Raw genomic sequence first — 17,891 nt, 5'->3', positions numbered from 1 at the left:
AAACTCTGTAACCTTAATTCACAGAGTTTTCACCACTGTCACTACAAAAAAAAATATAATTCCAATTTACTAGCCATGACCTGTTTGAAAGGTTTTCAATATCAAGCTTTCACAATATCGAACATTTACATTCTAGTCAGTCAGCCATGCTCAGCTGATTTCTCTCTATTTTCTTCCTGTGTTTTAAAACTTTCTTGTTCCGATAGATAAGCACATCCTAATTCAGCATTAAAACAAATGATGCTTTGATTTGCTAATGACTGACAGACTGCTGTACGTATACTTGAATTGAATGCATACGAAATACTCGAGTTTTTTCTTAACCAGTCAGCCCCTGACTGTTGCTATAAAACCGCGTGCCAGGCTTGTTACTCGAGCACAAGCACGGGCACAAGAGGCAGAACAAAATACCGTGCTTCCACCTGATGCACATGTAAAACAGAACTGCACGCTCTTAAACTTTCAAACATAATTAAGTAGTGATGAAACAGCAGTAGTAGCAGAAACAGCAAATTATTGGAACTAGTACGAATTACCGGTTGTTTTCAAGTATGTTTAGTAGAAGTTCTTTTGGAAAGAGTCAGCTGGCTAAAGCAGGCACTATGGAGTGGTTTAGGTCGCTCCCCAACACAGGTACATCCATAACCTTCCACCCAACAAGGTCGCTCCGTATCACTCCAGAGAAAAGAAATTAGTAATCATCAACAGTTGCTATAGCAGCTACGCCTGAGAGTAAAGGACAACTAGAGCCGTATCCTACCAGCTGAGTAGAACCGACCTCAGAAGATGATCAATTAAAAAAATACATCCTAATATACAAAATGGCAGAAACAGCCATCAATAGGAACCAAGGCTCTCTGGCATGTACACACCACTCGTTATTCGCTGCTTGGCTGCACATCGAACTGCGCAACGCCCTCCCTGTGATAAGGCAAACGCGACGTGGCTAAAGGCTGTAATTAACAGCAGCTTAGTCTTACCAACAAATTCTTGCCGTCGCTTTAAAGTACTGTGTTCCATGTAATTTATGCATTCAATTTGGATTTAATAAGATTATGACACATGTCTCAAAAATCAATTGGTATTTAATAGAGATCTTTCTCTGAAAAGGAACCACATTCTTCAGTGGAAAAGGAATCTCGTTTTAAGAAAGATGAACACCTGTAACTTAAAAGCAAACATTCTCATCCATGAAATAGAAATATTTATTGGTTTGTATATAAGGCAGATGCGTTTGCACATCATTCTATAAAGGCAAGTTTCGAGATGGATAATTGGAGCACCTTACGATGCTGATAGATCTTCCAGGAATATATTCTTAGGAGTCTCTACAACCTCTGCTTTAATAACAATGAATAAAGTAAAAATAGCTATTTTGGAGAAAAATGCAACAGATTAAATAGTTGTCAGTAGCTATTTAATTTATTTGGAGAAAGAATATTAGATCACTGAGTATTACATGACTATACATGTACATGATTACAGCCAGAACCCTAATATTTTGGTAAACGTGTTTGCATGTAGTAATTCCGGTCACACAAAAGACCACATGCTCCGGATAATATTAAATTCTGCTAAGACCCTTTTTTGCTCATGAGCCAATGGTTCCAAACAAGGATCAGAACGTAAATCATTCAGAAACGTAAGTGACTTTCATAGGTTGCAGGAAAAGTATTTAAAAGAAGTTCCCTGTATTGCTGTCTCTGCAAGCGGCACATTTTAATGGGCAGCATTTTATCAAAAGGGACCAGCTTATATTTCAGATCACTCCAGTTAGCGCCATAATCAAACAAAACTTCAATCTGTTTCACCTTACAGTTTCATGATTTTTTTTTTTTAATTTGCACTAGTTTAGTGCATTTGATTTCTCTAGTTAACCTCTCTCCTCTAATAAAAAAACAAACAGGGGCAGGAAGATGTTAGAGAACAATTGTTATGAAAAACAATATTTTCTCTTCTAAGTACATTAACTAACTGAAATACTGTTACAGAAGTGTATTTATAGCAGTATTTTAAGTTGTCTTGCAGCAAGGAAAGGGTGACCGTGCTAACACAAAGGACGTCAGGACAAGGATAGGAATGGGACAGAGAAACCCAGACTCCCAGAGGAGTAGATGGGTCAAAAGGAGTTGGTAGCAGCACACATAACTGCGGTGCTTTGCATTTTAAACAGCAAAGCTGAATCAGGCCAGGAGGTGAGCGTGAACAGCCAGTGACCACCAAAGGACCGCGCAGAGGCCCCTGTGAAATGACTGTTACGTGCGTGTGAAGAGTTACAAGAGAGAGGAAAAGGGAACAGCTCTCCGTCTCGGCCGGACTTCTGACACAGTTATGGTGCAGTATGTCTTGGCCTAATGCTGCCGGAGACCTTTTTGCTGTTGCTCCTGCACTCTTCTTGCTCTTTGTAAAACCAGATTAAGCTTCTAGTGCCCTAAAGCCCATTAACCTTTCATTTTAGGCTTTTACGAATTTGATGAGAGAAGAAGAAGATGGAAGAGATGTTCTACCTTTCAGTATCAAGGGAAGTACTGCAACCTCATGCTCATCTGATTAACCATCACCACAAATTACTGCTTAACAAATCCTTGTTAACTATGCTACCGTCTTTACGCACCAGCTCCGTGCAGCACCGGGTATCCAATGGATTGGGCAGGATGAACAACAAATGTTTAACAGCCACCAATGGACAGATACTTGGGACGCCAAAGGATCCCTTTATAACAATTTCTATCATCTGATTAGATGTTCCTTGAAAAAGAATGTCAGTGTTTTACCACTAGTACCTTGTAATTTGTCCTTGAAACCTCCACACCACAGCCTGGCCTCTCGACACAGGGACAGCCTGTGCAAAAGACACTCCCATCCCAATGAGATGTATGGAAGCATTCAAATTACCTAATCCACATTAGTGAGCTTAAGTGATTTCACAATTGTGAAATTACTTTGAAAATGGCAAGAAACTTTCCTATGTAACCCTAGACTTCTCCCCTAGAATTTTCCCCTAGATTGGCAGTACCGTTTGTAATTTTCTGTACAAAATGCCTTTTTTCCTTTTATCCAGCAACCAAGTTATTTTCAGGTTTAACACAGCATTACTTACGTGATATAACACTGTCAATGTACTGCGGTAAATAAGGAGCCCACGCATCAATGGTTTCTTTCCGACCTGCCTGCTCGATTCTTCGCAGTTCTGCTAGCAATAAGGCCTGGGCAGCTTCTCTTACCTGTAAAGTCAATAGGAACATCATACAAACTCAAATATCAAGTATTTATCAGTATGCTTTCACTATAATTTAACAAGAGCAAAAAGCACCACTTAAAGAAAAAACACTCCTACAGAAAACTCAACTAAAGCTTGTAGAACAGCCATGGTTTTTCCCACCCCTCTCCACCTTCAACACCGAAGCAGACCTGCCGTGACTATGACAACTCTTAACAGGACACAGCGAGGAGGTGCTGTCCCATGAGAAAGCCAGGGGGTGAAGGTCACAATTCGGTCCCTGGCAGGAGGGCAGCGCACAGACCAACCTGCTGTCCCACCTCCTCCTGCCCTCCGCCGCCGCGCCTGCCCCGGCACAGGCAGCGGGACCCACCGGGGCCGGCTCCCGTCCCGTAAAGGGAACGGCAAGACGGGTTTCTCACCCAAGGGAATAAGGCTGAACCCTACGCTTGCGCTGATGCATCGCAAGGCCACCACAGCTCTAGTTTTCTAGAAGTGATTTGTGATCACCCTTCTCTACAGCACCTCCAAAGTTGGGTCCATAATTCCAAATGTGCAATCAGTAAAGTTTTTCTAAGTGTTGTGAATGGTGCGGTATAAAAGGAAAACAACAACAACAAAAATAACTTTAAAATATATTTTCACATAAGATCTACTCATTTACCATATATTATGGAAGACTGAACAATGAAAGCAAAGGAAAATATATAAAAAAGGTTTCCCAAAGTTTAAAAAAATATCTGGTTTTTACACCAACAAATAGAAAATATTTTCTTGTTCTATTTGTCCCTGGTTTTGGTTGGGACATGGTTAATTTTCTTCCCAGCAGCGGGTATAGTGCTGTGGTTTGGATTTGGGATGAGAACTATGTTGATAACACACTGATGCTTTTAGTATAAGCATTACTTGGCAACGACTAAGTCAAGGACTTTTCAGCTTCCCACGTTCTGCCAGCGAGGGGGTGCACAAGGAGCGGGCAGGGGACACGGCCAGGACAGCTGACCCAAGTGGCCAAAGGGATGTTCCATACCATATGGCATCGTGCTCCATATATAACTGGGGGAATCGCCGCTCAGGGACTGGGCTGGACATCGGTCAGTGGGTGGTGAGCAATTGCACTGCACATCACTCCTTTTGTATATTCTTTTATTATTTTCTCTTCCTTTGTTGTCCTATTAAACTGTCTTTATCTCAACCCACAAGTTTTACTTTTTTTCCCCTGATTCTCCTCCCCATTCCACTGGGGGGGGAAGGAGTGAGCAAGCTGCCTGGTGCCACTCAGTTGCTGGCTGGGGTTAAACCATGGCAGTCCCCCATTAATATCACTTGTTCCACCTAAAGAGCTCATAAACACACGTTATTTTTGGTCTAAAAGTTTTAACGCACAAGGAAATTAAGTGATTTGATCGCAGTAAAATAAAAAATTGTGGACAAAGTGAATATAAATGCACTACCCTGACACTTACGGATATCCAGTAACTAGACTTCCGTTGCTTACAAATTGTAACGAGTTTCAAAGTAATTACGCTCTCAGGAAGCCATCTCTCAGTATATCCTACCTAGCAGGAGAACAGGCAATCAGGTAGCAAAACCCCATACTCCCATCTACGTTACAGGACCGCTGAGGACCTACAGCCTGGCTCTGTTACTCCTTCCCCACTTGGAAAGCTGCGCAGTCAACACATTTTTTGCCTCTACAGCACAGGTGTAGTGTTAAGGTCCTCTAGTCATTTATCAAACACTTGGGTGACAAACCGTTTACTGGCTACAGTATATACGCTCCAAAAAATAAGGCAACTCAGCAGTCTCTTGAAGAACATAGGGTGTGTGTGGGTTATTCCTAGTGAGATTCTTAATGGAATCATGAAAGTTTTTAATCCAATAATTTCTTTAAAAAAAAAAGTACAGCACCCAGAAGGTAAAAAAAGCATATATTTGTGTGTGCATACACACACGCGATTGCTTTTTCAATATTTTGCCAAGTTATCTGGAAAATTAACTTACTATATCTGAAATAAAAACTGCAGAAACTTGTGTCAGAAAAGAATTATAATTTGTGGAGTTTTTCTTTATATTAAGGGAAAACGTGATGAGTAAAAAGACAACATAAACCCCCCAAACCCCATCAGTACAAAATCACTACTCAAATCACCTCCAAGCACCGATCCTGCCACCTGCGAGCCAGCATCTCCAGAAGAGGAGGTCTGAATTTGTCCAGTCCCAGCAGGTCAGGGAGCATTACACAGTGCATAGCAGCCAGCTGGCTCCAGCCTGGTAAAACACATCACAACAGGAAGGTAAACATCATAAACACCGAAGCAATTTGAAGTTCAAAATGCATTCAAGCAAGTTTACATTGGCCACTGGCCTGGTATACAGTAGACCTTCAGGAGAAGGTGGCACAAAGAGGGAGAGAGAAAAAATAGAGCCAATTTTGCAGCAGAACCCCAGAAGCGCTTGTTCTGCCGTGGGAACCCAGGGCTCACCCCATCTTTGCTGATTCCAGCCAGCCTCAGAGCAGACTACGCAGTGCACATGCTTTCTGCATCGGACAGGAATGAGTTCTTCCAGGCACAAGTCATGCCTCATGAACTAGCTGGTCAGGTCCCAAACACATGCAAGGGTCAAACGAGACATCAGCAGAAGCGTGCCTCTAATCAGGACCGATTAAACACCAACATCCCTCTTCCTCCCCGTTCCCTCTCAAAAAGACTTCAGTATCTAGTCACAGGCTTGGATTTTAAACTCACAGCCTTAAGAATATACTCAACAGACATACTAAATACAAAAATAAAGTCACTAAAATATTACGGTCAATTTTTTTGCAAAAGCATGAGCCATGGTTCCGAGTTCAAGATTTAGAAGCCCTGTCCAAACCATAATCAGCATTACTTAGCATGTTACTCACTGTCCTACGTGCAAGTGTGGTATAATTCAATTACAGAAAACTCAGCATACAAATTACCAAAAGATTACATAGAATTTTCGGTCCCTTTTTCAAAGGTATGCAAATAGGTACAAGTGCGTGTTTGTCTGCTCTCCTTATCTCTCCATCTAAATCTTATTTCAATGTGCTTGCTTCAGGTGCAGTCCTGCTACAAGCCTGCGGGATGGGGGAGTTAAAACTAGTAAAGATAAGCATATCAAGCTCAAACAACGCAGCTTGTAAAAACGCTTGTAAAGGACTCTAGGCAAAAGAATTCTTTCAGTATTATGCTCTACACTGACTTGAGAAATTGGAGAAATACTTCAGGTGAGCATATAGATCTGTATTTTTAAATTGTCAGCAATACTGAGCATAAAAATCTAAGTATTTTAACTAATAAAGCTCCTCATGGTGCTACAAGAAAAGAAATCATTATGTCAATTTTTCTTCAAGAAAAATGGATTAAAAAGAGGAATTTCCAATTTAAGAGAGCACCATTTCTACTACTTGAGATGCATGAAGACAGGAATATATAGCTTAGTAATAAGGGCATAAAAATTCTGATTTAAAGCAACTTGCCTACAGGGATAGAAGGGGGGTTGGTTTGTTTGTTTGTGCCAATCTTTTTGGCAGAAAGACATTCTTCATAATGTGGATAAATATTTATTAGGAAAAAAATCATCCCCAACACAAACCCAAGTAGTTTAGATAAACACTAAGTTTTCATAAGCACCAAAAGTAAATTTTAAGTGCCATGAAACTGATTGTGTTTGTCTCCCTTTAAAAGGAGCAGTACATTTTCAGCCTTTCAGTTTGTAAGGCAGCCTACGGAGGCTGGTGCTCACCCCCTCGGGAGAGGGGGCCCTGTCCCACGGCCAGCCCAGCAGGTCTGGGAAGGCTCTAGACGGGGCTGGACCTCTGTACCGGGAAGTGGCACTCGCCCCCGCAGCGTCCTGCCGCTCCGCTCCCTTGTGCGCTACCCATGGGTGAAGGCACCTACTTAAACAGGGCTGAGAATTTTTTGGTCAAAAGACAACAGCAAACCCAAACGAGAGCCAAAATGTCATCTCTGATACGCTGAGCTGAACGTACCGACAGTCCAAGACACATAAACTGGGTCTGCTCACCCTCTACCAGCATTACCGGCAAAGCGTACAAAAATAACTCGCTGCCTCTTACAAAGAGAAAATTCCTACGTAGATCAAATTAAAGTCAGGTCGTAACAACGATAAGGGACATTAGTCGAAAGTAAAAGACAAATAGATAGAAAAGTGAGGAAAGAATACCTTCATTGACTAAGAAACAGGTATGTAAAGTAGGAGCAGTGTCAGAGCCAGAGTGACCAGCTTCAGTGCTAGAAGAAACAGCAGGAGCAACTTGCAGAGGAAAGAAGAAGAAATAAAGAGAAAAAATAGGAAAGTGAGGATAGCAGCTTCTGAAAAACAGATTAGTATCACTAAAGAATGAAAAACAAAACTGGAGGAAACTGTGATAATATTAAACTTAAAAAAAATTCTAGGTTTTACAAGAAGTGCAATGCCAGTGAGAGGAAGACATGCAGCTGCAGAGAAACACAGATACGCTAACAGAAACTCACATCTTTGGAAAAGACAGAGTACCCGTAAATAAAACAACTGCAAATCTGCAATCTTTAGATAGCTACATTTGGGTTGACAGCACGGTTAATGCTGAATTTTAAAACCAGGAGTTTTGCTGCTGCTTCTTGTGCTTTTCCCATACTTAGGTAGATTTGGAATTTGCCCCCCTCATTAAAAACCCCAGAAATAACCCCTTTTCAACCCGGGCTGCCCCATCTGTCGCTCTAAAACGTCACACAATGTATTACTGATGGCTAGTTTTAATGTAGGTTCATTTTAAACGCGTCCCCATTCAAATAATTTTAAACCTATACCAAAGAAAGGACTAAGACTCTAAAGCAGAAGCATACAAAGCGTAAGACTACAGGCACATACAGAAGAGCGCAGTTTGAGCAGGTTACTCAGAACAGCACCCGTGACATTTATTTCACAGACTGCATCTTTTCTCGGTGCCAACGTAATTTCAAAGCAGTTCTGAACATTATACTTCCACTAACGCTTCATGACTTAATATTACCACATGAAAAGATGCGCAGACCTTATGGTATACACATGCTACAACCCGAGGTCAACGTGGAGATTTAGAGGTCACTATCTGACACTTCCTTCCTATAGAGAAATTACCATATGTCATGCACAAGCATCTTCAAATTAATCCCCCTCTTTTATTCCGTTGCAGAACAACAATGGGTTCAAGCTCCTGAACCGATTAAGCATTGTCTTCCGAATGGTCTGTTTGCTTTTCATGCAGTGAACTTCTTTTGTCACTGTGGGACATCTGCATCAAAACTACTTTTTCCATACTTTCCATACAAATGCATCACGATGGCACGTGGACAGTGACAGGACGACTACCGTAAATCACTGCGTGACAGCAAAACCTTTTTTTATACATCTACTGAAAAAAAAGCTACATATTCTCTGAAAAAGATTGTTTGTAAAAACGCAAACCCACCCCACGCTGACACAGAAGTCTGACTCAGAAATTTCTTTCTTTTTTTTTTTGCCTCGTTTTGTTGTAGTTGTCAGCTCTTTTCCAACGTCCACGATTACAACAGTCGCTGTAATGGCAGCAGCTGGCCCAGCAGCCGAGTAGCACAGAGCTGTGCTCATCTCGGGACAAATACAGGTCAAATTGATGGAGATCAAGTGTGTCATAAAATGCATTAATTGTACCTCTAATTGATTTTTAAGAACAATAGCACTAGAAATGTAGGAGTAGCAAGATACTGCAAGTAGTGCACAATGGGATGTAAAGGTAAGGCAAGCAAGACATGCCACCAGACAGAGAAGATGACGACAATTTAGGAACAGGAGCATTTTGCTAAATTTTTGACAGCACACAATTTCATATTTATCAATTGTTTCTCATGAAGTTATAAATATTTCCACTGGGTAACCGAAGTATGTCTCTCCCCAAAATTAGCAAACCTATTTCAAAGAAAAATTACATAGTTGTCATTTGGGAAAGAAAAGCCATAACAGAACTGTATCTTTAAAAACAAAACGAGTATGTTTTTTTCTCTCATTCGATTTGCCATATAGACACCATCTCTGAGAAATCCTGAACTTTCAAATAATTATCTTTCAAGGAGAAGTGAATGGCTGTAAAAAAACCCAAAACCAAAAACCCCCCAAAACCAAAATAGCCCCACATGATGAGACAAGAGCCCTGATTTTTTTTTTATTTCTGCTTTTTGTTACTGACTGCTAAGTGTCTATTTATGTAGCACCTTTGATCATGAAACAAAGCTTAACACATCCCACTCCCGAAATCGATTTTTTCTTTACAACCAAAGATCACAGTAAATAAATATTTATATTTAGGAAAAGAATAAATACACACAAATGTTGCTGATGGGCAAGCTTCTTTCTCAGATATAAACATCCCCCTTTTTTTTCTGCATGTGAGTGAAGAAAATCACCCAGTTGATGTACAAGCTACCTGTTGCGCTTACTAGCTCTCCAATACAAGAGCAGTTCCACAGTTTAAAGATTTAAAGATGTACATATATCTTTAATGTACAGCTTTAAAGATTGTACATTGTTGTAAATACCACAGTGACAAAGTATTTGTTTTCTGCAAAATACAATCATTATTTTACAAGTTGCAAGTTTCTCTGTATTTGTGTAGCTTGTAAAGTCAAAGTTTCAATAATTAACAGGTAAAAGTGAAAAATAAAGGATAATTACAATTTTCAAAGAAAATATTAAAAAAGTCCTGAGCATATCTGCTTTATAGATTAGTTAAAAAAGTACCCGAAGGCGTTATGGAAAAAGAGAAAGCCCTTTCCTCTTCTGCCCTACGGCATATGCACGCAGCTGGGCTCACATCCACAAAATCCCAAGCACTGTACCAAGAGCAACGATGCGTACCCCTCCCCTCTTCGCTTCATTGTACAGCACAACGTGCACGACAAAGGTTACAAACACACATTCTCCTCAGGCCATAAACGGCCTTCGACTGGTCCCACGCGGACTTTATTGCCCCGTTATTTACCCCGGGGAGTGAATACCGCTCCTCCTCCCTCGGGCACCGCCGGCTGCTGCCCCAAGAGTCGCCCCGCGCTCTTCCCAACTTCACTCGCTCCTTAGTTCTGAGCGCAAGGCAGAACTGGCCACATCACGGTGGTTTACACTTCCCTTACTGTCAGCATTAAGAGTAGCAGCTCACTTGCCCCAGACAGCAGCTATGCTTTAGAGAGCGAGCAGGAAGGCGCTCCTCCTCCTCCTCGTCCGCAGTCCCAGCAGGACTGTTTCCCTGTGCTCCTGCTGCCCTGAGGAAGCTCTAGTCCCAGCTCTACTCCAGTGGAACATTCATGTCTAATCTTGTGTACATCTTTCTTTTCCACCACATCGTGTTCTACTTCCTGCACTTAACCCTTATCCCTGTGTAGGAAAGACACAAGGCAGATTATTCGTGGATGCTTCAGTATCACCCACTGCCGCCTTTCCTAACTGCAAGCGACAAAAATACCAGCAGCAGCAGTAGTGTTAAAATAGCTTCTTTCTCCTCCATACAAAGGAGAGGAAATGCGTACACACTACTTAGATGTGTTTACCCTGATGTTTTAGCTTGTAACACAAATGTTTTTGCACTGGTCTGCACAGCCCTTAGTTACAGACTTCGAACTCCTTCCTATCACCTCAACGCCACAATGTTTGGCAGCACATAAATATGCAAAAATTCACCGTCAGGGAATGACTTCATGACAGTATCAGCATCCTATACTGATTCTTATAAAGGTCTTAGTCATTAAAATCTTTATCTAGAATATTACACTACTTTTTCCTCCCACACAGAAGCCAGCAATATTTTTATCAATTAATAGTAAGGTGATAACTTTAGTGTCAAGAGCTGAAATGACATTTCAAATCGTTCCAAAGTGACTTTTACCTTGCTTAATTTGTCCTTGGGCTGCATGGCTTGAAATCGAAGGAGGTGCCTTCGCTTTTGACATCTCAGGGGTGCCCGGCCTAGGTGGCCTAAACACAAAATGTACATGAAGGGGAAGAAGAGTAGGGAAGAAAAGAGGGGGGGGGGAAAGGAGAGGTTATTTGCTAAAGATACTGTGACTACAGAAACTTTGAAAAGCAATCCCATAAAAACCAGTCAGTTTGACAGAAAAAATAAAGAGTGTCTCATTTACAATTCCTAGGTAAGCTTATTTTTTGGTGATAAAAAGTTCATCTGTATGTTTTGATTTATGTAGAATTTGACCTACTCGTTACAGAAACCCTTTAAAAACAATAAGCACTAAAAAGAAGGACAAAAGGGGCCTCTCGGACCTATCGTGCCTATATTAATACAACTCCACGTGCTATTAACGTTGTAAGTTACGTAACTCCATTCAAAGCAATATAGTTAGTTTGGCATAAAAATATACTACATTCAAGAAAGAAGAAATACACTCAGTTCCACTTAGATACTAAAGGTTTTTCATAGTCATTAAAAACATCGAGTCTCACAGTAAAATTCAACAAAGTAAAACGCTGCATTAAAATAGAGACTCTGAAAGAAAGTTACAAGTTCAAGTGAATATTTGCTGTACCTGGTCGGACCTTTCTTCATGTGGTCTCCAATAAAAGTGGCGTTGGTCATACTCATCAGCGTGTTGGCCAGCGAGATAACAGACAGGAGATGCTGAGTGGTGACGGCACGCGATACTCCGTACGTCCCCTTTCCCAAGCCTTCGGTAATGGACATCTTCCTTCCCAACTCCACACTATCATAGGACAGCTTGCTGACGGGCTGATTATAGCCAGGGAGCATCAGGGACATGTGGCCTCCCCTGGACAGGAGCCCAAAGGACACTGAACAGTGGGGCTTAAGCATCCCAAGACGATCAAGGCAAAGCTCATCTAGAACAGAATTCAGGCCCCAGGCATGAAGACAGGACATAAAAAGCTTTGCTGTATCCATGGTTAGATTATATTCTAACAAAGTTAATGGCTTAGATTTGCTAGAGCGATATTCTGGGTCGCCGTCTTCTCTTCTCTGTCTTATCGATTCTTCATCCTCATCTTCATCATCAAGAAGATGCTCTTTTATATTCTCTTTGATTGTTTCCTTGACCTGCTGGAAGAGGACGGCTGCTCGTTTACCAGTCAGAAAGGAGCCTCCTTTGTCAGAGCCGCCAGAGGCTTTCTGTAGGTTCTCCGGAGAAACGAGCGCAGTGTTGGGTCTGGAGGCCTCCTCGGTCAGCAGCTGAATGATCAGGGCTTCTACGTCGAAGAAGAGCACGTGGATATCTGGATCTGTTAAGTTTGTCTTTATAGCTTGAACCATCAGGGAGTTATGGGAATATTTAGGTAAATTCCCCTGAAAGAAAGAAAACAAAGAAAAAAATTTTGAAGTTTTAATTGTATTACTTAACGCTTTTCACAAAGCGAATTCATAAATTAAGGAAGCTGTGGATGATCAAAGTTTGAAAACTCACAGGGTATAAAACACGTTATGATAAACGTTATGAAACTATCAGTGAAGAATTTTGCAGCACTTTTCACAATATCAGACTTGCGGTCAAGTCCCCTAAAATACAGAAATTTCACTTGGAGGAGTTTATCAGATCAATAGAGCTCTCTAGATAAGACAGAAGTTTGCATTTTTTTCTCCCGAGTTCTAAAAGATAATAGTTATACTCCAAGGAACAATAAAATTTCAGTATTTTGTTATTAAACTTAAAATACATTAAATTACATTTCATATATTTGGCTACTGAAACATAGCATCAATTTATGCCACTGGAAAATAAGCTACTAATAAATTCATTCAGAATTATTGTTCCAGTGTACGAACCTGGTTTTGAAACATGCATATTATTTGAATTCTCAAGGTTCTCATTCACACTGATGTGTCTCTCGAAGTACTCTGCTTTTCCCGTGGCTGTCAGTTACTGTATATCCCTGAAGAGTGTAAGATGGCTTTTTACAGGAAAAAAGCCTTCAGAGGAAAAACCGTTTGACAGTTTTACATCAGCTTTGTTTGTGGACACCAACGTGTCCGAAAGAGGCTCTGTACCCTGACCTGCTGCGGGGGCAGCTGATGATCCAGCCACAGCTTCTTTGCGATTCATTTCGGAACGCTGCCTTGGAGCAACTCAGGAATAACCTCTCCCCTCGACCGCTGCACAGCAAGAGGCCCAGGGGAAAACAGAGTAAGAAACTGCTCCTTCAATCCTATTGAAACGTAACACACACAAAGTGTATTTCTCTAAAAGCAATCCACTCTGTTAGTCTTATCTCATATTGTAATCTTCATTTTTCTACTGCACTAACACTTTATGTAATTTGCAGGCTCTTAATGTAAGGCTGCTAATATTTCTCTGACTTAGAATGAATGCCCACGTATATTTTACTGTACGCTGTTGAAGCAGAGAAGAGAGAGTTCTCCTGAGAGAGAACTCACTAGTTCTTGCTCACTTTCAGAGGATGATTCTCAACAAATATACATAAATATTTTACATTATCCCAATGCACTGGTTTTGTAACAAACCAACCAACCAGATACAAAAAGCACACACACACACACAGATATTCAAAACACATCAAGGGACTCTCCAACAATGACATGCAGACCTGGCAAAATCTTCAATACCATCTGCTATTCCACTAGAATTCAATCATTTTTAATTTCTGGCTTTCCTAAATTAAAATTCATTTCACTTATACAACAAAGTTAAGGCACTACCATAAGGAAAATTCACATTTGTCACAAGGATTAAGAAAAAAAAATAATAAATTGAACAGAGACACCCTCCCGGCTCCCTGTTCTTATATTTCTCGGAGAAGCAGCAGCGCAGGCTAGTTCACCGTGCCAGACAGGCAGCCAGAGCCTAACACAATCAGCACTGGAGCCAAATTCCGCTCCTTTTCCTGTAGTCAATTCTGAGACTAAATAAACTATGCTTATTACATGAATTTGCCATGAGAAGCAAATAATGGAGAATTGAAACCAGAATAGAAAGAATTAAATGTCAATAAAAAACAGCCACAAATTATTTTCTACAATGCACTGATTTATTCATGTATTCCTTATTTATTTAAAACAAGCCAGTTATTTTTTCAGAATGTAACGCAGGTAACTTTTTATGCAATGCTCTCTGGTAACAGTCACAATGGTAAAGTTAAAAGCAACAATAACCCCAAAATATTTTAGCTGTGAATGATCGTTGACCTCAGGTATAGAGCACACTTTGCTGTGCATCACGCCTCTGTAGGTACCTATACCTTCATTAGACGTGAGGAACCTGCACGTAAAACACGTACGTTCGCACAGCACGGACAAGTGCAACGTTCACACTGAGGCAGGCGAACAGTCGCAGCGGACGCGGCAGGAAGAGCAGCACACGTCTGTCTGCAGAAGCACGACGGTGCTGTGCTAAGGAACGCTCTCTAAGCGGCATTTCTTTTCCAAAGAGAGCGGAAGAGCAGGCGGCACAATAAATACGGAATGGGATAGGGCTGGGAGCGGGGCCGTGCCGCTCTCTGCTGGTCACAGCCCAGGCTGACAGAACCTTTTCCCAAAGGGAGAACACGAGCTCGCTCTTTCGACTCAGGCAATGTTTTCAAACGGCATTGACAGACTAAAGGAATTTAATACCCTTCTACTCTGATGGGTCTTCATTAGGAAACAGGTCCGATGAACGGCAGCATACGGAATCGCCAATCAGAGTAAACGTAGGCGATTCTGCGGCTGTGTCCTGCCGAGGTTGGCGGCCCCTCTAACGCAACCCCTGCCCAAGGCAGCATCCACTACAGCAAGACGCTCGGGGCGAGGAAACCCTCTTACAGGCTTCTCCAGTATGTGACTCTAAGGATATTTTTCCCAGTTTCCTTCAAGATAATTTTGCACTTCCTTCTATTAATCTTTAACAGAAAGATAAAAATTTAAGTCAGACATCATATTCCTTCTGTGACAAAGTTCATAATGCCCTCACAAGGCCAGGACTTACCTTTTCTCTGTATTTGGCCAACACAAAAGTGCACACCACAAAGCCCAAGAGAACGAACGCGCTTCCTTTGAGCTCTGCACTGACATGCCATGGAGCTCACCAGCTAAACTACGGCCGGCCTATTTCTAAAATTCACCGTTTGCCGCTTTGTTCTGTCTCTACTGTCTCTGCAATGTGATGCTGTTACCTGCCTGTCAGTTTTCAAAACGGTCAATCCAAATCCATCAGACTGAGTAACAGTCAGGCACATTAAAACTAATGGGACACTCAGCACTAACTCTTGTACCATGCTATCCTCCATGCTGAAGTTCCTTACACCTTTTATGCTGTACTAGCTGTTCTGGAGATACATGCCATGTTGTATTCTAATCGCTCTTCAGAACAATAAAATTAATGCTAAAAATATAAAAATTACTCTTTATACAATTTGAAATCCAAGTTCTTTCTTATTGCAAGAAACCAATTCAGAAAGAGAGCTCATTACTAGTTGTTCAAAAAGGAACTTCCCCACATCTCAAAATATGTAAGGTGCTTCCATCCAGCGTATGCAGTAACAACCAGGACGGAGAAAAAACATCCTCTGACTGCGGAGGCTGATGTGCAGACTCACCGTCCAGCTACCACTCCAACACTTGCACAACTCGTAGCATTTTGTGGTATTACCAGCAGTTACTTATTGCTCCGATTGGTAAAGTAGCCTGTTGTTGTACTCGGTAACATCCACGTAAATTGTAAAGTTGTGTTTCTACACGAGCACACGTAAAGATGCCGTGGGTTGCGCGCGCTCTCTGTACATAGACGTACAGCGCTCTGAACAGTTCACGAATGCTTTTAACAAGTTACTACAGACAGTTTCGTTTGAATTTGTCACTTAAGTCATAAAACAGAATTTAAAAAGTCCTTAAACATTAAACATTGAGATATTTAGGGACCAGCTAAGCCCATTAATATCTTCTAGCACTAAACACTTAAAATATTTCTCAAACTGTAATTAATTTTCAGCATTTAAGTTACTTTGGCTCCATTTATACCTATTTGTACATATATTTTAGTAATACTTTTTCTGAACTGTCACACAGCAACAATTACCAGAATAAAATAGAAGTCAAGCTCTAGCTCTACCTTTAGCAAGGTCTGCAGGAATGTATAAAGCACATCCAATACGGGGTGAAAGAGGGGAAAACAGATCAATGCTGAGTCCATTCCTCAAAGTCAGCGTAAAATGAAAAGCGGGGGGATTTGCTTCTGATGGATACAGATCACAGGCAGGTTTACTGGAGTATCCATCAATACTACAAATTAACAGAATGCATACAATTGACCAAAGATTCCAGATTTTATGAAATATTGCTAAATCCAGATTTTTAAATAAACTCAAACAGAAAAAACACAGTAGGAAGCACACTGACGTGGAAGGTGGTATCATGAACAGCAACATAAATTGGGGAACAACGTCCAGAGGTATGTGGAAGGGATTGTGTTGGTTGACATCAAAAAAGGTATCACCACCCATCTAGAAAATGGTAAGTTTACTTGGTGCATAACCTCTGTTCTTAGTGAACCTACAGAAAAAGACAGTGAAAGCAGTACAGAGCTATGGACATGAAGAGGAAGTTTAAAAGCATTAGACTCCAGCAAGGAAAATCACTACCATGAAAGCACAACACAGAAAAGACATAAGTGAAGTGAGTTTTGAAAGCGTAACTCTAGATACCACCACCTGCATTGGAAACTGCATGACGACGTTGAAGCAAGCTGATACTTTTTGTTCAGGGAAACTGAACTCCTAGGACTGACCCAAGGCCAGAAAATCTAGGTCAGGGCTTTCCATTAAAATTTCAGAGAGCTTTGGATGAGAACCTTCCAGTTACAACCATGAAGACTCCCCATATTTCATTCACTTATTTAGGGGAAAAAAGTGTTTCAGGTATTGCATGAAAACCAGACAAACCAAAACACAACTCACCTTGTCAGATGCTTCGGAAGCGAGTAAGTTAGTGGCAAGAGTCTGTAGTTTCTGATGCGCCACGTTCTTCAGAGCAGCCAAGCTACGCCTAGTCATGGCCTGCTTCAGGTTGACGGCGGGGTGGCTTAGGGAATCCACAGCTGCTGGGACTGCCTCATCGCAGGCGTTCAGGATTTCCACTGCCGTTATTCCCATCACACACCTGTCCAGCGCACCTGCAAACATTGGAAAAGCATGAGTTTAAGCAGAAACAATTCAGAATGTCCAAAACATCACCAGTACAACAATGGGCAAAAAGAATTTACATGGGAGGGTGCCACGCATAAGGCTTTCCATTGTGTTAACAGCCCTTTTTGAGAACTGATATTCCTAAAGGGATGGGATTTTCCTAAGTTTCCATGAAGCTGAAGTGTGTAAAGAAAAACCACATTAACAAAAATCAAGACAAGTTTTCAAACCCCTACAATGTGATTCTGTACCGACCAGAGAGCGGCGACTGCAGTTGCTCAGCATTTTTAGTGGAAGGTTGATTTCAAGCATTTTTAATTCTCTCTCCCACCCAACTACCTGTGTGGATTAAGTTTTCCATGTCAGGTATCAGGTTCTTCTTTTGCTTCCTAGAGCTTCAATGAAAACCAATTCTCATCTAGTTTTCACAATAAGCTGAAAACGATATTCAGACGTTATTGCAGGTTTGTAAGGGTTTAAGTGAGTTAAGGGGTTAAAG

At 41.2% G+C, this 17,891-nt stretch overlaps 1 protein-coding gene across 8 annotated transcripts in view; it reads right to left on the bottom strand.

Annotated features, from left to right (window-relative positions):
• WDR7 (WD repeat domain 7) overlaps positions 1-17,891 on the bottom strand; it is a 136,032-nt gene that overhangs the window by 89,484 nt on the left and 28,657 nt on the right. For 5 of the 8 annotated variants that reach the window (XM_075740734.1, XM_075740736.1, XM_075740735.1 and 2 more), the window contains 6 exons: positions 17,165-17,379; positions 11,797-12,566; positions 11,142-11,230; positions 7,433-7,522; positions 5,373-5,491; positions 3,101-3,224 (listed from right to left, as the gene is read on the bottom strand). In XM_075740734.1, the coding sequence (XP_075596849.1) occupies positions 3,101-3,224; positions 5,373-5,491; positions 7,433-7,522; positions 11,142-11,230; positions 11,797-12,566; positions 17,165-17,379 (1,407 nt within the window). The remainder of the gene's footprint in view (positions 1-3,100; positions 3,225-5,372; positions 5,492-7,432; positions 7,523-11,141; positions 11,231-11,796; positions 12,567-17,164; positions 17,380-17,891) is intronic. The other 3 variants (XM_075740738.1, XM_075740737.1, XM_075740732.1) reach the window with 1 other exon arrangement.

The sequence above is a fragment of the Balearica regulorum genome, chromosome Z (genome assembly GCF_011004875.1).
Source record: "Balearica regulorum gibbericeps isolate bBalReg1 chromosome Z, bBalReg1.pri, whole genome shotgun sequence".
Lineage (NCBI taxonomy): Eukaryota > Metazoa > Chordata > Aves > Gruiformes > Gruidae > Balearica > Balearica regulorum.
The sequence above is the reverse complement of the archived record's forward strand: the minus strand, read 5'-3'. Positions and strand labels throughout refer to the sequence as shown.